At 39.5% G+C, this 15469-nt stretch overlaps 3 protein-coding genes across 3 annotated transcripts; 2 read left to right on the top strand and 1 right to left on the bottom strand.

Moving 5' to 3' along the window:
- LOC104781392 (exocyst complex component EXO70A1-like) lies at window positions 310–2594 on the top strand. The gene has a single exon (XM_010506058.1). The coding sequence runs from the start codon at window positions 569–571 to the stop codon at window positions 2468–2470; it is 1902 nt and encodes a 633-aa protein (XP_010504360.1). The 5' UTR covers window positions 310–568; the 3' UTR covers window positions 2471–2594.
- LOC104781391 (probable pectate lyase 4) lies at window positions 2658–4414 on the bottom strand. The gene is made up of 5 exons (XM_010506057.1): window positions 4206–4414; window positions 3675–4026; window positions 3359–3569; window positions 3201–3269; window positions 2658–3112 (listed from the first exon to the last, which is right to left on the bottom strand). The coding sequence occupies exons 1-5, from the start codon at window positions 4330–4332 to the stop codon at window positions 2876–2878; spliced, it is 996 nt and encodes a 331-aa protein (XP_010504359.1). The 5' UTR covers window positions 4333–4414; the 3' UTR covers window positions 2658–2875.
- LOC104781390 (ABC transporter G family member 19-like) lies at window positions 7619–10025 on the top strand. The gene is given in 1 exon segment (XM_010506056.1): window positions 7619–10025. A coding segment is annotated over 1 exon segment (2196 nt). The 5' UTR covers window positions 7619–7650; the 3' UTR covers window positions 9847–10025.

Raw genomic sequence — 15469 nt, 5'->3', positions numbered from 1 at the left:
TGACAGACACAAAACAAAAACTGAAATGCAGACACGCGTTTTTCTAATAAGAGAACGCTGAATATCTAATCTAGAATTCGGACTTTTCTAGTGAAACTTTTATTAGTTTTTTCGTCAAAATCTTCTACTAAAATACAAAATTCGAAACAAGAAAGATACAAATATTACGAATGATGCTATAAAAAAGTCAAATTAATTGAAATTTTGATTAAAATACATATATCAAACTTATAAGTTGACAGATTGAAATGGTCAAATACTCCTAGACGTGTATAGCAAAACTTTGTCGCCAGATTAAAATTTTTGTACTCTAGTTAATATAAATTAAAATTGAGTATATTATACATCAAAGTCAATAGTCTCTATATTCACAAATCACGATCACAGGTAAGCACATCTTCATCGCATTCAATCTCAAGAGTCAAAGACCAATCTCTCTATATATATATAATTGTTAATACCATATCTTCATTAATAAAATAGAAAGAGTAAAGGCCAAGTAACACCATTTTTGAAAACCTCCTCGTTTTCAATTCAGGAAAACGAAGGCGAATAGAGAGCTTCTTCAATGGCGAAATTTTCTTTCTTCTCTTCCTCATCTCCTAAATATACTCCTTCTTCTCCTTCTTCATTCACTTCTTTCCCTGCTTCTCCTCTGAACCAGACTTTTACTCAGTCTATGGTTGAGGAAACCATGGAGAAAGCGGAATCTGTCATCAGAAAATGGGACCCGCATACGCCTTCCTTCACCAAGATCGTCTCTCTGTTCAACCATAGCAGAAGAGAGGCCAAAGAGTTCATCAGATGTGTCCGCGATTTGCGCAGAGCGATGCATTTTCTTGTCTCTGAAGACTCTCAATCCCCAAAGCTTGCTCTTGCACAGACCCTGATGCAGATCGCCATGGCGAGACTTGAAAAAGAGTTCTTCCAGATATTATCTTCAAATAGAGACAAGCTTGATCCCGAATCAGTTTCCGGTCAATCCTCAACCTCCAGCAATTCTGAATTTGAAGATTTTATGGGATCTGACGACGACTATGACAGTGACAATGAGTTGAGGAAAGCTGGTGAATCGATCACTAAGGTAGAGAAAGCTGCAGCTGTGGTGATGTCTGACCTAAAGGCGATAGCCGAGAGTATGATCAGTTGTGGATATGGTAAAGAGTGCGTAAAGATTTATAAGCGGATCAGAAAATCGATCGTAGATGAAGGACTGAGCTTGCTCGGGATCGAAATCTACAAAGGCTCCAGATTTCACAAAATGGACTGGGTCACCCTCGAGCATATGATCAAGAACTGGATAAAAGCTGCAAAGATTGGCATTGCCACACTCTTCCGTGGAGAAAAGCTTCTTTGTGATCATGTCTTTTCTGCCTCTAATTCAACAAGAGAGTCGTGCTTTTACGAGATTGCAAACGAAGCAGCCACTAACCTTTTCAAGTTCCCTGAATTTGTTGCCAAGGAGAAAAAATCCCATGAGAGGATCTTCCCGCTAATGGATCTACAGGCTGCAATCTCTGATCTCTGGCAAGACATAGAGATGATATTCCACTTCGATGCAGTAGCTGGTGTGAAATCTCAGGCACTCACAACGCTGCAAAAACTAAAGGTCTCAATACACAATGCTCTCACGGAATTTGAATCAACCATTCAGAAGGATTCCACGAAAGCCCTTACAACTGGAGGAGGGGTTCATAAACTGACACGATCAACAATGAGCTTCATCTCTTCCCTTTCTAAATACAGCTGTGTATTGTCTGAAATCCTTGCAGACCATCCAATCCAGAGAGACACCCGCCTGCTAGAATCTTATGTCAGAACTCCAATTTCGGAAGATGAACAACAAAATCACGCACTCTCGGTCCATTTTGCTTGGCTCATCCTGGCTTTGCTATGCAAACTAGACACCAAAGCAGAACATTACAAGGATGTTTCTCTGTCTTACCTTTTCCTTGCTAACAACCTTCAGCTCATCATTGAAACGGTTCGTTCAACTCAACTGAGGGATCTCCTTGGAGATGACTGGCTCACTAACCATGATGATAAACTCAGCGCCTATGCTGGGAATTATGAGATAGCAGCATGGTCCAATGTTTTCATGTCTTTACCAGAAGAACCCACAGACCTATCACCAGAGGAGGCCAAAATATATTTCAGAAGATTTCACACGGCATTTGAAGAAGCATATATGAAACAATCATCACGAGTTGTACCAGATGCAAAACTTAGGGACGAACTGAAGGTTTCGATAGCAAAGAAACTTGTACCAGAATACAGAGAGTTTTACAGGAAGTACTTACCAATGCTCGGCCAGGAGAGAAATACTGAGATCCTGGTGAGGTTCAAGCCAGATAATTTGGAGAATTACATCTCCGATCTATTCCACGGAACACCAATTCATGCATCTTCTTCTTTTTCTTCGTCTTCGTCTTCTTCGTCCTGGAAATCACTTGGATGTGTTTCAGGCTGAGACTCGATCGATGGTTTTGGCTGAATGCTCCATTCTACATAATGTGAAATATAAAAAAATGTACGGTTACTTGTGTTTGCATTGTGTGTACAACAGAAAATGAGAACGTAAAACAATATTGGGATTTTATTTACATAAATTACACTGAGGAAAAAATCTATGAAACGCTTTAACAACTAGTATAGTCTATAATAACCGAATCTGATATAAATCTGGCAAAGAATTTGATTCAGGGATTATACATTCAAGAAGCCAATTACTTATCAAAAAGAAGAAAAATGCATCAAAAATCACACACAACAGCGTACTCTGAACATAATGTGCTGACGAACAAAAGCCTTATTCACTTCTTGAATAACTTAGGAAGAAAATATGATATGCAAGAAAACAATAGGATCACAACTGTTACTTAGGAACTCCATGATCTGAAGGACGGGATAAAGATTGCCAACCGGTACAAATTTGCATAATTTGCTTGAGAGTTTCTGATGGTGGCTCGACAGTCCATGTCGGGTAGTGCTCGCTTGGATGGAACACACATTCTTCACTGGCTCCTGTCAACAAGGAAGGTTGAGCTCCGTTTAAGAACAAGTCATTTTCAGAACGTACTAAACCAGCTCTCACTTCTTCCTTGTCAGCAGCCTACAAACAAATCAACACAAGATGATGATGATGAATTCACAAGAGTAACAAGATTTTCTCTAAATGCAAGTGAAAAGCAAGAATCAACCTTTTCTGGGTAGTATTCAAAAGTTTTCTTCTTCACTCCTGCTTCGTATATATTGCATTGAGAGAAAACCTGATTTCAGAAACACAATTGTTCCTCAGTTGAGATATGAAGCAATGACATAAGATCTACAATTGGAATCATAGAAAAGAGTTTTTTACCTGCGCTTCTACGCTAGCACAAACAGCATATAATCCCCAGTTTCTTGTATAATTGTTGTATAAATGAACTTTTCCAAACCTAAGACGAGGTTGCCTCTGCCTGGTTCCATCAAAGAAACAATGATGAATGGTAACTCGGATACATCTATCATCAACATGAGAAGGATCTGCTCCAATCAGCATCGTCTTATCATGCTGTGCAAAATAACATCTGTAGAAACCAGATGCAAAAACATTAATCACCAGAACAGACCCTACAACAACAACAACACTAGCTTCCTTAACCATCCAAAAAAAAAAAATCATCTACTCTCACCTAGAAACAGTGATATCAGTGCTTTGTCTAGTAATATCAATAAGCCCATCATCGTAATCACGCAAGCTACACCGATCAATCCAAATGTGTCTAGACTTTGGTTTAATCTGAATACCATCAACATCATGACCTCTACCACCTTCAAACTCCAAATTGCAAATTATGATATGCTCACATTCCTTTAGTCTTATCCCTTTCCCAGTGAGCTTAATTCGTTGTCCTCTTCCATCAACCGTCTTGTAAGAGGATACACTCAAGTATGAATTGAGATGAATAGTTCCAGAAACTGCAAACACAATCCATAACGGCTCTTTCCTCCTACCTCCTTCACGAAGAGTCCCAGGTCCATCATCTACACATAAATCAATCTCAACATCTTTGAATACAAACAGCCATAATTAAGATTCGGTGTCTCAAATCAAATCAAACCAATGCATCTCACAATCAATATGATCATCGGTAAAGCATCGAGCAAAAAAAAATATTTATAGATTCGTAGATATGTGTATTTAACGAATACAGAGACATGACCTGCAAGAGAAGTGACGACGTAGACATCGCCGTGGAGACCACCGACGGCGAAGCGGCCGAAACCCTCGGCACGGCCAGCTAAAGCTCTAAGGCTACAATCGGCATCGGCGTATGGTAGCGACGCCATCGTTCGTTGTTACTGCGACGTCGTATCGTTATGATGTTTCTGTTTACCCGTCGGTGCTTGAGCGACAAAGTCACGAACGAACACGACAAAAGTAGATTCTTCTCTAGATCGAGATGATTCGGTTTGCCAAACCGGTTTGGACCGGGTAGGATTATTATACTATTAACGTCTTCTTGAAATTGAGCTATCTCTCCTATTTTTACTAATACTAGGGTACACCACCAAATAATTTTTTTTTAAATTTGAATATATTATAAATAAATCAAGTTTTTTTGAGTTTTAATATAAATGTTACATTGTTATATATGTATATTCTCACAATAATTAATAAAAAGATTAAAATAGATATTTATTATATATTAAAATAACTCAAATGTAAAATAATCTATATCCGAATATACTTGTTTGGTTACAAAAATTCTAAAACATTTTTTAAATATATATCCGTTTATAAAAATTCAAATCACATCATTTACTAAAAAAAATCTAAAATTTTATTAACTTAATGTATTAAATAGTAATTTAAATAATTAAATATAAGATTAAATAAAAATAAAAGAAGAATTATATTTTAATCTAACATATTACTTTAAATTAGGTAAATAGATTTTAAGAAATTAATATTATCAAATAAGTAAATCATTGTATTTAGTTGTAAGGATTGTACATAATTTAGTTGTGACTTGTTTGGATACAGATAGATGGCACAAAAATGTTTTAAAAAAATATTAAATAGATTATTTGGTGGAAATATATTAATATCTCAGTCGTTCCAGCTAGAGATGCAACTTTGAATCTTTGAGAACAAGTCAAGAAGACAAGAGGACTTGAAGCATCAGTTCTGAAATTGACGGTTTCTTGATGACTTCATCTTTTCTTTGGAAAGCAACTATGAGAGAAGATTGTCAGAAATTTAGAAATTCCATAATCGTAGCCTTTAGTTTGTTTGTATAGTTTTGCTGATGTCGGATCACGTTCCCGAGCTAGGACTGATGTATTCCTTGTTCTTGGGGCTAAAGTTTGTGGTTATCCGTTTGTAAAGATATTTGTTTTAATAATAATATCCTTGTGAAATGAAAAAAACCGACTATTTTTAGATTTGGGACCTCCCGAATTCCCTCACCTGTGCCATGCTTCCAAAACAACAAAGTAACTTAAATTGCCGTCACAATCATACTCGTACCGACGGAAAAAAAGTAATACACCAATTTACATGTTGTGATGTTATACGATTTAAGAAATTATGGGCGATAAAGGTTTGAAAAGTAGTTCTTGCTATTGAAATCTAGTTTTTATATAGAAACATTGCTTTAAACAAGATTTGGTGCATGTCCCAGCAGCTTTGAAGTGATAGATCATGATACATTAATCTAGGGCGGATGGACTAGTGCAAAATTTGGTTTATGGGTCACGTGGACAATTCGATAGCCAGTTTTAAACAAAACTTTAATTTGCCATTAACTTCCTATTTTTAGCTAGTAATCTCTGGTGCTAAAAAAAGTTCTATACTGTACGTATCTCATAACTCGGTTTCTTAAATGTTATTTATTGCATTCCCTTTAGGAGTATAACTGTAGGATTAGCGATTGTGGACACTCAAAACCATAATTCCAAAAACAAAAGAATGTGTATGGCCGTCAGATCCCTGCCGATCGACGAGAAAACAAATACTAATTTTAGGTGTTATGATTTGAAATTTTCAAACTTGTAATTTGTACTACTATTAGTCAAAGAAAACATGTTTTAATCTAGAAAAACATTACTTTAAATAAAAGTTGGTAGATCTCCCAGCTTTGAGAGTTAAACAAGCCTAATTGCATTTATTCCAAGCATGTAACACGAATTAAATTCAACAATCACAATTTATAGTATTTCTTAAGTACAGTTATGTCGAAAATGAAATTTCATGAAATAATAGTAGAAAGATAAAAATTAGTTTAATGAAATCATGCATGTACGACGGCGATGTTGTTGGTGGTTGTCGTATCCTACGAGCCACACACTGACACACATATTATAGTTTTTTTTTTTTTTTTTTTTTTANTTTTGATAAAGACACATATTATAGTTAACTTTTTACATTTTTTTTTTTGGTTTAAGAACTTGCAAGTTGTCATTTTTTGTTTTTTTTGGGTTAATTACTTTCTAACTTATTGCTAGTTGTATTCTGAGTCTCCATTACAATCATACCAAACAAACTAGATTAATCATGAATCCAACTCAAATGGGCATTCGAGTTTAACCAATTAGTGGAGAATTGGGTATAAAGTGAAGTACCCATACCAAATTACTAACCGTTTTGTGGAGCCACATTGAAGAGAGTGAGAGACGTACGTGAGTGGTTCTCCTACTAGCTTTGACATCAACATCCATTGTATCTGTATGCGTTACATGCATGGTTAATATGTCAACGCATTCCTCAATAGTTTCAGCATGGTTCCTTACTTCCTTTCCATAAATAATGTTTATCACTTATTTTCTTCTCTTTTGGATTTTTTCATCAATTACTTCTACATGCTATACATATATTCATTAATGTATATTTTGTATGTTTCCGTGTTCATATTTGAATAGATAGTTGGGACTAAGAACTAGCGTTTTTGGATGATTCCAAAATCATAATACCACCAAAACAAAAGAATGTGTGTATGGGCAATCAGAAAGAATACTAACACTTACATAATGTATATGCTCTGGTTTCCGACTTAAAATGCATAAGATGGACGAATAATCAGGGACGGATCTTGGTGCTGCAGTGCAAATTCCACCAATTGAATTTTAATAATTTTCATATTCTGTATATATCATTAACTATATAGTATAACATTGTGATGCGCTCAAATATCTTTTGGATCTGCGCGCCCTTGTGGACGATAAAACTGGCCTGTCTTCACTATTGGTTGCTGTTAACAATTAACAAACGTGTCACTGTGTATACAGAAACACAGCTTCAAAATTTTGTTGATGAGTCACGTAGGTCAAATTTAAATGCGACTCGTGGCGCAGTGCAGAAGCCAAAAATCATATTTTGAAGATTCTTTTTCAAGTCTTATCAAGAAATGACCACGTTGTTCACAGTTTTTTTTTCGCTTCATACATACATTAATGTCGAAAACCAAATTTCTGAATAAATTGTCGACTCGTACGAGCCACTAACGTTAAATTTCTTTCTTTCAAAATTTTAAGTTAAAGAAGTTACAACACCAATTACATAATGTCTTATAAATACTCAACGTATCGAACTATACGTCGCATCATAAATATACCAATTACTATAAGAGTTTTCTTTTTTTTTAGGCAAACTTCACCATCAGTTTGATGATCTCTAACTGTACGATGAATCTATCACTTAGCGGTAGAAAGATTGCTATGCCACGTGTTTTGTCGGAAACTCAATATATCACTCCCATCGGATCACCTACGCTCGACGAGTTGCTGAAAGATTGTGACAGTTTCCGAAAAGGAGATTCCGGCGACAGCGAAAAAAGCGATGATCCAGCTCATTACGTGATAGATGTCGAAGCCTTACACCTAAAGCCTGTCCCGTTCGTCCTAGCCTTCAACAATCTTGAATACGACGTCATACTTGGACGTCGTTTTGGTTTCTCACGGCAAAGCGGAGTAAAGACTCTACTTGATGATGTTTCCGGCGAGGCTTGTGACGGAGATATCCTCGCCGTTCTTGGTGCAAGTGGAGCAGGGAAATCTACGTTGATCGATGCATTAGCGGGGAGAGTTGCTGAGGGAAGCTTAAGAGGCTCCGTAACTCTAAACGGAGAAAAAGTTTTGCAAACTCGACTGCTCAAGGTCATATCAGCGTATGTGATGCAAGACGATCTTCTCTTTCCGATGCTTACCGTCAAAGAAACCTTAATGTTCGCTTCCGAGTTCCGTCTCCCGATATCTTTATCCAAATCCAAGAAGATGGAGCGTGTTGAAGCCCTAATTGACCAATTAGGGCTTAGAAACGCGGCCAACACGGTAATCGGAGACGAAGGACACCGTGGAGTATCTGGCGGAGAACGACGGCGCGTTTCAATAGGAATCGATATTATTCACGATCCTATCGTCCTGTTCCTCGACGAACCAACGTCTGGATTGGATTCTACAAACGCGTTTATGGTGGTGCAAGTTTTGAAACGTATCGCTCAAAGTGGCAGTATTGTAATTATGTCGATCCATCAACCTAGTGCTCGTATCGTGGAGTTGCTTGATCGGCTTATCATTTTATCTCGTGGTAAAAGTGTGTTCAATGGATCTCCGGCTAGTCTTCCCGGATTCTTCTCCGATTTCGGTCGTCCCATCCCGGAGAAAGAGAACATCACAGAGTTCGCTCTTGATTTAGTTCGAGAACTCGAAGGATCCACCGAAGGAACTAGAAGTTTAGTTGACTTCAATGAAAAGTGGCAACAAAACAAGCTCAGTTTCAGCCAATCTGCTCCACATACCAACATGTTCGAGCTAGACAGCCCATTAACCTTAAAAGAAGCCATCAATGCAAGTGTCTCTAGAGGTAAACTAGTCTCAGGCACATCTAGAGCCAATCTTGTTTCCATGGAAACAGTGTCTTCATACGCAAACCCGTCACTGTTCGAAACATTCATCTTAGCCAAACGGTACATGAAAAACTGGATGCGGATGCCTGAGCTTGTAGGAACGCGGATTGCTACCGTGATGGTGACTGGTTTTCTCTTAGCCACTGTGTACTGGAAGCTAGACCACACTCCAAGAGGAGCACAAGAGAGGTTGACCTTGTTCGCTTTCGTTGTGCCCACAATGTTCTACTGTTGTTTAGACAATGTCCCCGTTTTCATCCAGGAACGATACATTTTCTTGAGAGAGACCACACACAACACGTACAGAACATCTTCCTACGTTATATCCCACTCTCTCGTGTCTCTTCCACAGCTCATTGCCCCTTCCTTAGTGTTTTCCACGATCACATTCTGGACTGTTGGATTGAGTGGCTGACTAGAGGGTTTCTACTTCTATTGCCTCCTAATCTACGCCTCCTTTTGGTCTGGATCCTCCGTCGTGACATTCATATCCGGTGTTGTTCCCAATATCATGTTAAGTTACATGGTCGCCATTTCCTATCTCGCCTATTGTTTATTGTTGAGTGGATTCTACGTCAACCGGGATCGGATACCGGTCTACTGGACATGGTTTCATTACATTTCACTGCTGAAATATCCGTATGAGGCTGTCTTAATCAACGAGTTTGATGATCCGTCTCGATGTTTTGTTAAGGGAGTCCAAGTATTTGACAGCACTCTTCTCGGAGGAGTATCTGATTCCGGGAAAGTTAAGCTCCTTGAAACTCTCGGTAATTCTCTGAAAACGAGAATAACGGAGTCCACCTGCTTGAGGACCGGGTCTGACTTACTTGCACAGCAGGGTATTACTGAGTTGAGCAAGTGGGAATGCTTGTGGATTACGTTTGCGTCAGGTCTCTTCTTTAGAATCTTGTTTTACTTTGCCTTGCTGTTTGGAAGCAGGAATAAGAGGACGTGAAGGTTACTAGTCCCCACAAACATGTGTGCATTAGCCACAGATTTAAGTAAAAAGGTTAAAGGATGAGCCTCCCAATGATGTAATTTTGTGACCAAGTTGTTACATTTGTATTTGTTTCATCTTTGTTTGTTTGTGTGTTTTTGGTTTAAAAAAACTGTAAAATTAATATTTCGATTGATCAAAATAGACAATTACAATTTACAAATAATATAAATTGACAAAAGAAAGTAGGAAAGTGAGGTGATGTTTGAAAAAGTGATGACTGCAGTTAGATTTTATACACGTTAATTGCCAACATTCAGTGGGTATTATTTAGTGTCACAGAATTATTTTCGAATTTTAATGTCTCTTTCCTCTAACCGTTCTTAAATCTCATAGAGTGGACAATTTCGAAATATTTTGGTGAATTAATTATGCTATGAACAAATACTACATTCATTAAATATATGGCACAAAAAAAAGTTTTGAGTTTGTTTTGCTCAGCAAAATACACACGTTCGACCACGAAATTTAGTGGATGGATATGCAAAAATATGGCGCATTGCACGTTGGATAGTAAAGTTCAATGGTCCAACTCCAAACTCCCATACTTTACACTTCCAAACTTAAAAAAAAAAAAGAAAAAAAAAGACAAAATATCTAGTGAATAAATGTACCCATTAAATTTAATAATATTTATTGGTGTGACAGAGACTGTATTATTCACTTCACTATTCAATGACTTTAAACCATGCATGCATATATATAGGCCAGGACACATTTAAATTCGAACCAACCCAACAGATCAGCGTCGGGCCGGCCACAATTGAAATTAGTGTCACTGACTTAGAATTTGATTATGAGTTTCTTTACACATATTGAACAGAGACAGAGGAGGAAGATGATCGAAGTGTGTTATGTCTTATTCCAATATGGAGTACATTATTATATACAATACAAAGGCGTGGACAGGAAGCCTAATTAGCAAGATTATGGAAACTAGATAATATAATTACATAAATTACGGGATATGATAAATGATATCAAATAATATCCCAATACCCCCCTCAAGCTGGAGCAATGCAGATTTAAAATGCCCAGCTTGTTCCTGAAGTTATCAAAACATGTCGCCCCGAGTGGTTTCGTGAAAATATCAGCCAACTGCTTGTTGCTCTGAACGTGGACTAAGTGAAGATTGTGGGACTGTATCTCGTCGCGGACGAAGTGACAATCATTCTCGATATGTTTTGTGCGCTCGTGAAAGACCGGGTTGGTCGCTATGTGAATTGCGGATTGGCTATCACAATAAAGTTTCATCGGCTGGAGATGAGGAACACCAAGATCAAGCAGAACCCGCTTAAGCCACTTTAATTCCTTGGTGATAAAAGCCATTGCCCGATACTTAGCCTCCGCCGAAGACATACTTACCGTGTCTTGTTTCTTTGTTTTCCATGAAACGGGAGAAGAGCCAAGTTGAACAAAATATCCAGAAACTGACCTACGAGTGATAGGACAAGTAGAATAGTCCGAGTCACACCAACCAGTGATCTGAAAATTCGTTTGTGCCTTTAATAAAATACCTTGACCATGGGTCCCTTCTAAGTACTGAACCATGCGTAACGCAGCTTGCCAGTGATCGTCACGGGGAGTCTTCATGAACTGGGCTAAGATATGAATACTGAATGCCAAGTCTGTTCGTGTGGCTCCCCAATAGATTAGACGTCCAGTCATTCGTCGGTAAGGTTCGGGATCAGAGAGAAGTGGGGATTTGGATAATGCCAATTGTTTATGTTGCTCGAGAGGAAAAGTAGCTGGTTTGCAACCCAACATACCAGCATCAGCAACAATCTCTAACGCATACTTACGTTGGCTGAGATAAAATCCCTTAGAACTCCTAGTCACCTCGATGCCCAAAAAATATTACAGTGGACCAAGGTCTTTCATCTTGAAACAGGATGCCAAATACCCTTTGAAAAGAGGAAGTGCTTCATTCGAATTACTGGAGACAATCATGTCATCAACATAAATAAGAATGTTGATGTGAATACCTCGTTTGTGAAAGACAAAGAGTGAATAGTCAGACCGTGATTGAACAAAACCATAACCTGTCAATGCATGAGTGAGCTTTTCGAACCAGCAACGTGGAGCCTGCTTCAAACCATACAGAGATTTTCGGAGCCGACAGACCTTATTTTCATCCGCAAAGTAGCCAGGTGGAGGCTTCATATATACTTCCTCAGTCAGATCGCCGTGCAAGAAGGCATTATGAACATCCATTTGGTGAACAGGCCAATTGTTGCCAGCAGCCACTTCAAGAAACATACGAACAGTTTGCATTCTCGCCACCGGAGCAAACGTGTCTACATGATCAACACCTTCGACTTGCTTGTTTCCAAGTGCCACCAAACGTGCCTTGTAGCGTTCAATAGTACCATCAGAGTTATGTTTGATTTTGTAAACCCATTTGGAACCAATCGCCTTCTTACCATGAGGCAGATCCTCAATTGTCCAGGTTTGATTATCTTCGAGAGCCTCTATCTCTTTACCCATGGCCTTTGTCCAAACAATGTTCTTTATTGCCTGTTTATACGACTTAGGTTCAACAGCCTCAGTAATGGCAACCAAAAAAGCACGATGAGTAGTTGTAAAACGAGAGCAACCCACATATTTAGCAATCGGGTAAAGAGATTTAGAAGAACCTAAGCATTTTGTTTGAGCCGTGTTGACCACATAGTCATTCAATGTGACCAGGGGTTGTCGATGACGTGTCCCTCGACGAAGAGGTACGTCTAACGCTGGGGGAGACGGAATCTCGGGGTCGGTGGCAATGTCAGGTTGAGATGAAGGTGAAGAGCAGGTGAAGAAGTCGCAGATACAGAGTTAGAGGTACTGCCCGGTGACGACAAAGTCGGTGACGTAGACGATATAGGAGTAGATGGCAAGGGAAGATCAATTGGATTGGAGACAGTATTGGAGGTAGAGATTGACGGAGAAGAGTGATGAGGAGATTATAATGGGCTGTCCAAAGATGTTGGGCCTGATACAGTGGAACCTTTGGACGGCCCATGAACAGCATCATCTTCAACAAGGTCTGCTAAAATCGACGGGCCAGGTCCAGTTTCTTCGTTGACGAGTGGTGTTGATGTAGAACTCGCATAAGGATATTCTTCTTCAAAGAAAACAACATCACGAGAGATCAAAAAATCTTGTGTCTCCAAATCGTATAATCTCCATGCTTTCTTACTATAGGGATAGCCTACAAAAATACACTTACGACCGCGTGGAGCAAACTTGTCGCCTTTATGAGCTTTTGTATGAGCATAACACAAACTCCCAAAGACCCGAAGATGATCATAAGCTGGAGCAACACCATGAAGTTTCTGATAAGGCGTGACACCATTCAAGACAGAGCTAGGAGTACGGTTGATTAAGTAACCTGCTGTCAAGATGCATTCGCCCCAAAATTGAATTGGTAGATGAAATTGGAAACGCAGAGCACGAGCAACATTCAAGATATGGCGGTGCTTTCTTTCAACGCGACCGTTTTGCTGAGGAGTGCCTACACACGAGGTTTCATGTAGAATGTCGTGAGTGCGAAAATAAGTAAACATGCTTACGAACTCTGTACCATTGTCACTGCGGACACGCTTAACTTGCTTCTGAAATTGTCTTTCCGCTAAAGTGATCAAGTTTTTGAGATTAGTAGATGTTTCAGTCTTGTTGTGTTGGAGATAGATCCAAACACTTCGAGAATAATCATCAACAATTGTGAGAAAATACCAAGCACCAGATGAAGAAGGAGTTCGGTATGGACCCCAAAGATCACAATGAATAAGCTCAAAAACTGATGAAGTTTTATTATCACTAGGTGGAAAAGAAGATCGAGTTTGCTTTGTGCGGAAACAAATATCACACGCCTTATTTGAACTTGCAGAAACAATAGAAGAAGAAACTTGTGGGAGTAACCCAATTATTCTAGGAGATGGATGTCCCATCCTACAATGCCATAACTTGTAAACTTGCGTATCTTGAGCAGTGACCAATGCACCAAGCTCCATACGACAAAAACAGAAGGTACCACAATCACGCTTCCCTGCACCAATCATCATCCTTGAAACACGGTCCTGAATGACAAGGAATTGATCAGCCATATGAACAACACAACGATTTTCATCCATCAACTGACCAACCGATATAAGATCAGAATGTAACTCTTCAACAAAGAAAACAGATTTCAAAACTAAATGTGTTCCCAACACAACTGTTCCCTTGATGGTGGAGACTCTCTCACGACCATCAGCCAAAATAATCAACACAGGTTCCATTCGTCGTACGTTGGTAAGAATATCGTAATGAGCAGTCAAGTGGTGAGAAGCACCAGAATCCAATATCCAAGATGGGGAAGAGGACTTACCAGAACGTTTTTCAGTGCTTGAACTAGTTCCACCAGACCCATTACTGTTCAGGAGCTTCATGAGACTTTGCCACTGAACATTGCTCAAACCACTCACTCCGTCACGATCGGAATCAGTCACCACATAATTAGCTTGAGCGTGATTAGGAATGGGTGGAACGTGAACCGTGTTAGCATAGCTAACAGCTTTTCCATGACCGCCAGTAGAAGCAACAGAAGAAGAACCAAGACTTTGACCTTGAACTGTGCGGCTGCGTGGGCGTTCACCCCACCATTCCGGGTAGCCAATAACGGCGAAACAGCTATTGGAGGGGTGACCAGACCGGTGAAAATGCTTACACAAACTTGTTCCATCATCACCGCGAACAGTTGGAGAGAAACGGGACTTCTGATGAGCAGCATAAGCAGTGACTTCAAGAGCATCATCACTTTTTCTAGTATTGTGTCGTAAGTCCTCCTCTTGACGAACAACATTATAAACTTCTTCCAACGGCTGTAGTGGAGTACGAGACACCAAGCTGGATCTCACTGTCGTGAAGGAGTCATCAAGTCCAGATAAAAAATCATGGACCTTGTCTTCCTCGCGATCTGTCTCTTGTAGAGATGTTAAATTGCAATCACATTTGCCACATTTACACACACGCAGAGGACGGTGATTGGCCATGCTATCCCAAATGCGATTGTGCTTGCCGTAGTAAGCTTCGATAGGAAGGCCTCTCTGTTTGCAACAAGCAAGCTCTGCCTTCAACTGTTGAATGCGAGGACCGTTGGTGACACTGAAACGTTTCTTCAGATGATCCCACAAATCTTTTGCGATGTCTCGATGAGAAATGTTGGAACGGAGTGAAGGATCAACCGTCATTCGGATCCAGGAAACCAGCAACGCTTGGATTGTCCACCAATCCTCAAGATCTGGGGAACCTTCGTCTGGTTTCGCAATGGAGCCGTCGATGAAGCCAAACTTCTTGCGTGAGCAAAGAGCCGTCTTCAACCCACAAGCCCACTCTTCGTAGTTCGTCCCTTTCAGCAACGGTAGAGAAATGACAGCACCGGGGTTGTCTGCAGCGCTCAAGTCGTAAGGAGAGATCTTGCGTCTCACTTCCATGGTCGTAGGGTTCGAGTTCGTTTCGTTCGAAGTAACTTCGGTCATGATCGAGAATTAAAAAGAACTTTTTTGTTTTTTTTGTTTTTTAGAGATCTTGCTCTGATACCATGAACAGAGACAGAGGA

This window comes from Camelina sativa, chromosome 4 (genome assembly GCF_000633955.1).
Source record: "Camelina sativa cultivar DH55 chromosome 4, Cs, whole genome shotgun sequence".
Taxonomy (NCBI): Eukaryota; Viridiplantae; Streptophyta; class Magnoliopsida; order Brassicales; family Brassicaceae; genus Camelina; species Camelina sativa.
This window is presented reverse-complemented; position numbering and strand designations above follow the sequence as displayed.